Source organism: Pterocles gutturalis, unplaced genomic scaffold (assembly GCF_000699245.1).
Source record: "Pterocles gutturalis isolate BGI_N339 unplaced genomic scaffold, ASM69924v1 scaffold51715, whole genome shotgun sequence".
NCBI lineage: Eukaryota > Metazoa > Chordata > Aves > Pterocliformes > Pteroclidae > Pterocles > Pterocles gutturalis.
In genome coordinates this window covers 3,636-10,734 of record NW_010147810.1, presented here as the reverse complement: position 1 = coordinate 10,734, position 7,099 = coordinate 3,636, and the positions used below count along the sequence as shown (strand labels likewise).

At 37.5% G+C, this 7,099-nt stretch overlaps 1 protein-coding gene across 1 annotated transcript; it reads right to left on the bottom strand.

Moving 5' to 3' along the window:
• Positions 1 to 3,734: 3,734 nt before the first annotated feature.
• ATF3 (activating transcription factor 3) lies at positions 3,735 to 6,603 on the bottom strand. Its single transcript, XM_010086162.1, has 3 exons — positions 6,364 to 6,603; positions 5,344 to 5,451; positions 3,735 to 4,417 (listed from the first exon to the last, which is right to left on the bottom strand). The coding sequence occupies exons 1-3, from the start codon at positions 6,601 to 6,603 to the stop codon at positions 4,220 to 4,222; spliced, it is 546 nt and encodes a 181-aa protein (XP_010084464.1). The 3' UTR covers positions 3,735 to 4,219.
• Positions 6,604 to 7,099: the final 496 nt, after the last annotated feature.

The following is a 7,099-nucleotide window of genomic DNA, read 5'->3' as shown; positions in this document are numbered from 1 at the left end:
ACACAGAAACATGACAATGGCCAGCACAAATGAGACGTACCTAGTCCAGTATTCTGCTGAAGGGAAAAAAAAAAAAACCAAACCCAAGAAAAATCGATGTGCGATACAGTTGTCATTCTAGATTTAGGAATTTTTAAAGATTTAGTATATTTCAGAACTCTCTTGCTACTAACAAACAATTGTACTGTTTTGTCTTTTATTACCCATAAATCATCCAGTTTCTTTTGCAAAACTAAGGTTCAGTGATTTTAAAACCATCCCCTTAAGTAATAACTTCAAATTCTAATGGGCCCAGGTAGAAAAGTAATTAATTGTAAATTTAAAACGTTACCATTAAGTTTCCTTAAACATTTCCAGCCTAGGATAAATCATTGTCTCTACCTTCAATATTGCTATTTATTCATTTGCATCAAGGGGAGAGCTAGGAAAAAGTAGAAGATGCTCCTTATTAATGCATACTGTAAAGCCCAGCATGCTTTAGGGTCTGCATGGACCTGTACACACACAGATTTAGCAACTAAAGCAAGACTTAAGAAGATATGATATATTATTTTGTTCCAGGATTGTCAATTATGCTACTACAAATATGTCTTAGAGGCCAATGGTGGCTTCATGGTTTCAACTCACACTATTTAAAGAAAATATAAAGTATCAGTTCAGGAATTCATAGCCCTAATGTTGTTGATCAGGTTTTCTAAAACATGCCAGGCCAATCACTTAGAAATTTACCAAATTAGAAGTTAATTGGGTATTCAAAAGTAAAATTTGATAGCTGCAGCAGAAGAATGCATGAAAGGATACATGTACATATTGGGACTGCACATCTGTAAATGGATGTACCGATAAGGAAAGTAAGCATTAAATGTTGCCAAGCTCATAGTAGCCTAGATATTCCTTACAGCTGATATTTTTAAGTAGATTTTGCAATACTGCAATGGGTTTCCTGGTCCCTGGAGCTCCTGGCCTTCTATCTGACCTCTGGATTACAAGTTATGACTGCTTGCAAAGGATTGAAGCCAAAAGTTTTCATCCACATCACCGGCTGTCAAAACACAGGGACTTCTGTCTGGGTGTAGATACTTAGTTTTGGAAAGGCAGGATAGAACATTTTGTTCATCTTTCCTCGTGCTTCTCCACACACACACAGACACACACCAACACACAAACACACCGATGAAAAACCCAAAGCCCTAATCATGCTGTACTACTTTAGTATCTTCCACATAAACATAGAAAACAATCTATAAATTTTAAAACTTCATAGCAGCAAAAGCGTTAAACCCATTAGGCAATCAGAAAGCTGAAATAACTGTCAGCTGGCTGGTTGCAAGGTTAGGAAAGGTTCAGAAGTTCTAATTTCCAGTCCTTTAGTCTAAGCCCTAGGCCACAAATAAGAAGTTAGCCTGCAATTCGTGATCAACCTTGAAATAACAAAACTTGTTTATACCTTGACAAGCAGTGAAAGGTACCCATTTCACTTTATAAGACACTTATTGTTGCAAACCTATTAAAAAGCAAACACATTTTATATCTTAATGTTGCTTGAAGAAGATGAAGTTGCTCCTAGACCTCGAAACTTAGAATGAATTAAATGACACATGAATAAATATATATTAATCCTTTTTTATTAAAGTATCAAAACAAACTTGAGAATAAAAAACAAACTGCTTTTAATGCATTTTAAAGGTTCTCCTGAATAAAGTGTACTTTTAGAAAACTCATGCATGTTTAAACTAGCTTTTTAAAAACTCTGTTCATGGGCACAGTCAAATGAACTCGAGTACCATCATTGCTAGAGTAGCGTGCAAGAGCACGCATGCTCACACACATGCATACAAGCAGCAGAAAGCAACTAGGACTGCACATGTAAAGAAATAAAAATAGATTATCTTCTGACAGTAGTAGTGGTACCATGTTAACATTTGGCATGCTAAGTAAACAACATCAAGCAACAAAGCATGACGCCTGCGTCACCAGTGATACAGTTGAAAGCAACCATACAAATTCCCTAAGGGAGACACATGAATTCTGTCATTATATTCTAGTCTCTGTGGTAACACTGTAACAGTCTAGGAGGCAAACAGTTTTGTCTGTTTAGATCTATAGGCGTTCTCTGGTAAACAGCTGGCCCGATTCCCCATGGAACTTGACCTCTAAACCAGGGAAATAGCAGCAGAGGCTCCAAACTCTGCCTACAGGGCATGAATTAAACTCTCATTGAAGTCAATGGAAGCTCCTTCCAACATACAGAAAGACAGTGGATTCTCAGGACAGAATCAGACCTTGTATGTCATCTTTGCAATACATTCACTTTTCAGATACATGAAGTACATATCTTTTAAACATGATATAGGACATTACAATATATCCAGATCTTAGGAAAATGTACTAAGAAGTTCTGTTGCAGAATATAATGATCATATAAGGATCAGGTATGATATCTGATAGACTTGTAGGGCAAGAAGCTTATGGCTGAGGTATCTTTAATTTTAGCCTTTAGAACAAAACCACAATTTCAACACTGCATAACTGGTGTAGAATATGATCTACTGTAAGCTCCATTCTTATTGTCTGCTTCACTTGAATTGTAACATTGAGCAGCTAGACACCACTGATGGAGGTACAGAATTTTGGAAGGTATAATCTCTGCACCCAGTCGTTCAAGATGCTTAGTGCCTTATCTGTGGAAAAGATGAAGGATAAGTGTTTTCAATAGTGGTGTCTCAAATACAGCTGGTGAAGTTTAGGAATATATGGTACTAAACACCAACAGATAAAAGTAAAAAGACAGCCCAACACTTGTGTTTTCAGTTTTATCTTGCTTGCAGTATTTATTAACTTTACTCATTATGATATTAGTGATAAATAAGGATAATGTTTTCTTTTACAAAAAATTGTAAGGATATATTTTATAGGATTAAACAATCTGAGAATTTCACAGAAACATCAGAATTTAAACACTCATAGCTCCAACTGTTTTGTCCAGCAGCTCTTCTACCAGTTCAAAAACATTCATGGTTAGTATTTAATAAAAAATAAAAACAATTATTTACTACATCAAAACTCTTGCCTCCTTTAGATTCTAAGTAACATTTTTGATTGACTGCAGTTGCCACCCAAATGTAAAATAATAGTAGCTGCAATCATAATTTTTCCCTCTAAATCACCTGGCAAAAGGAAGTAATCCTGACCAGGATGGAAAAAGCTTTGTCAAGCTCTTATGCTTCTAAGAGCTATCTGCATAAGCAGACCCACTGAATTCCATGGAACCTCTCCTGTGAGGAAGGTTTAATAGCATGAATTAAGGCTTGTAGGATTAAATCCTAGATTTTTTTTTTTTCAGACTTTTCATGATTCATGAGCCTGGCGTTCAGTCCTGCAGTTCTTTACTCAGGCAAAACCTGTATGAATATCCCTCCAACAGTTCGTTTCCTCTTTCCAGTGGGTCCAACTCACCGAGTCACCAAGTGGTGGTATAAGCTGCCCTTCAGCAATCTAAGAAGAAATTGTAGTCCCCAAAGGATGGTAGGTGGGTTTCCAGCTCATAAAATACAAGCTTAGCTACATGGACATTTTGCAATAAACATTTCTTTGTCACACCTACTGGGCTTTTCAAATTCAGTCTCTGAGATGAGTCATTGAAAAAAACCCACACAAATGTTGTGAGAGAAATGACAAAGCTCAGTTGGAACTAAAGGCTGTTTGTGTGTTTATGTATGTGTATGTTAAGTTAGAATGCAACATTGCATATCAGTACATTCTGCCAGAAACCATCCTTCTACAAACATCAAAGCTTCGAAAATACTCTGTCTGCTTCCCATACCAGCAACAAAGAAAAGTAGTGTCTGTCCAGCACAGCTGTCTGTATGGTGTGCATCATCAGAAGTCATAGTGTTCTAGCACAAACGTTGTGAGTGCAGATACTGTATACTAGCAGAGAGCTAAAACTTCTGAAGCTGTTGTCTGTAGCTCCTAGGAACAGCAAGTATGACAGGTGCAAAGCCTATATTTGAGGCAGAAGACTCTTCAATTTGATGGAGACCAGATCTTCCAAGGGGAAGAATTGCTGTCAAGCCAAAATGATTCTTTCTGCTTAAGAAAGCAATCTGCCCTTGCTAAAGGCTCTTGACTAATAGAATCCTACATGTTATTTCAGATCCTCCATGGATTCTGGTAGTTGTTAAGAACACCACAAATATTTCCATGTTTGCCATATCACTTAACCTTGTAATGTGCCTTCTTTGATCTGTTGAATAAAAAGATTCCTTTCATCTTCAGGTGTTCTTCCATTTTGTGCCCAAACTATACAAGTGGGCCTGTGAAGATTTAGCATGTATATCAAATGCTGCTTCTCATTCTTTAGCTCTTCAATTTGGGCTTTTAATTCAGCATTGATAGTTTCCAGCTTTTCTGATTCCTAGTCACAAAGAACAGAGACAACTATTAGACTGAGTATTTCAAATAGTTAATGACAATGTTTATCTAATGGTTGCAGTCTTTTATTGGTGGGAAAGCATATGGCTAACAGAAAGAAATTGCATGTTCGTAGAGTCCTGTAAGGATGAAACTGTACATCTCCCAGTTGATAGTCTAAAAACCAGGTTGACTGTTTCCTTCTTTGGCCTTTAGAGATGTGTAATGGAAGTTGAAAAGCCAACTTCAGGCTTGTATTCACTTACAATGGCAGGTATCCAAAGCATAATTGCAATCTTCTGCAAAATTATTCTGAACTTTTTAGGACAAAAACTGATGCAAAATTATCTACACTTCTTATCAACTCGCTGGAACATCATGTCACATATCTGTAAGCCCATGTTAAGCTAACAAAGTAAGGACATAGCTTTTTTTTTTTCCCCCCACCCCTAGATACAGGAACAAAGACAGGCCTGGTGCTGCTGTAATACAGTTTTATATTACGACAGAGCAGGTGAAGACACTACTGGGGTCTTAGGACAGAGACTTCAGGGCTAAGCTAGGATGCCACTCATTTCATAAAGAAGTCAGAGATTACTTGTTGGTGTTTGTAAGCTCTTGGTCTCCACAATGGATATTATAGGAGTTCTTTTTTTGTTCAATGTGCACATTCAAATTCATATTATCCCCCTAGACAAGCCTGGTCACTGGAACAGTAATCTCTCTTTACTCCTACTATGCTTTCACTTTTTTCCAGTTTTAAACAGGTTTGATTTAATATGTAGCATGTTCAATTTTTCTGTAACTAATGTTTTGATGGGTTTACAGAGTTTTGGGTGTCATGTTTCTGTATTTCTTACTATGACACTGCCCCTGTGCTGTCTGGTCAGATCCTGGCAGGATTATGAACAATTCAAGCCAGTCACTTACTTTCTGCAAACATTCTGTTTTTTCCTTCTTTTTGTTTCGGCACTTTGCAGCAGCAATTTTGTTCCTTTCCCTTCTTCGCTTTTTTCTTTCATCCTCTTCAGGAGAAAACTACCTCATGAAAACAGATACACACAATCCGTAAGATGTTGTAAATACTCTACCTGTATTTTGATAACTTCTGCATTTTTAAGAGCAACATGGATAATGTCAGTGCTCACATCATGAGTTACATAAGGATGTGATTCTGACCTTGCCTGGCATACAGTAAAATGGTAGGAACTCCATTAGAATTGTCAATAAAAACCTGACTGGAGTTTGGATGGATGTAATTTATGTGATGCCTCATTTTAAATCAATGGTACTCAAAATCTTGTCAAACATCTCCCCAGGCTGACTCCCACACCTCCATCTCTCCTCCATTTCCCAAGGAGGAATAGGAGCAAAGGGCACGGGGAGCAGAGGATGTGGCATGAATGAGGCATTGACAGTGCAGTGAACTAAAGGTAGTGCCAAAATGGGATATTAACACACTCCTTCAAGCTTTGTTTTGTTTCCTGTGGAGGCTCAGGTGTAGCTATTTTCCTAACTTAGGCTATTTCTCCACTTTATAAGAGAAATGTTTTTCATGGAGACTACTATCTTAAAGTAAAAACCTAGTGTGGACACAGCACGGCTCTGTCTTAGTCTAGCCCATGTGGGAACTACTAGACTGTCCTCAGTGAAATAAAGCTTCAGCACTGGCTTATTCCAAGTTCAGCCAAAAGGAGGCAGGGAAACCAGATTAGAAGTTGCTCTAGTCACTGTAAAGCATTGTCCTTAGTCCATAATAAAAAATATCCAACTATAGGTCTCAATGGAAATGAGAAATATCAAAGGGTTTCCCAGAAGCACTTAACAGAAAGCTAAGCAACAAGCTTAAAAGGATCAAATGTGGTGGAGAGGGAATTATTGGTCTTGTGGTGAAACTATTTATTAGAAAATTAATAATTCACACTGAAATGCTATTTAAAAGAGTCATACCTCTGTTTTCATGACTGATGTTTCAATTGGCCTTTCAGAAACTGTCACCGTGTCCAACGTGGAAGACATCCTGTGGGACTGACGCTTATTCTGAATGGCGAACCTCAGTTCCTCTTTCACCAGTGGGGTTAAATTTGTGAAATCATCAAACCCCAGTGACCCTGCAGGGGACAAAGTGGGAACAATTGCGGAGGCGCTGACTTCTAACGCAGATACCTGGCCTGAGTGTTGGACCATCATTTTGCTGAAAGGTAAGAAGAGATAATGATATAGTCTTTCAACAACTTTAGAAAGGCAAATAATACCTCCTAGCGGTATATTTTATAATGTGAAATAGTACTGTATTTCTTGTATTGCTTCAGTCTCCATTCCCTTTCACCCCAGTCTCTCACTAGTTAAAGTAGTTAAGAATCTGGTCACTAGTAAAATCTTCTACTTCAGGTTAACTTCAAGTTGGTATTTAAAAAATAAGAGTATTAGCACATCACACAACATCTAGGTCTTTGTGAAACTCAATGTGGAAAAAACATTGTGTATCTGTACATATACTTTGAAGTTTTTAATTGGTAATGCGTGGCAAATGAGAACTGAGTGAACAGGAAGAGAAAGAGAATAAGTAACAAAAATCAGAAAGCAAAGAAATATTGGTATTATTTAAATGACAGAAGGAGTTTAAAAGTATCTCCATCCTCAGAACTAACAACCACAACATTCCAGTTTCAAATCGACAGAGCGT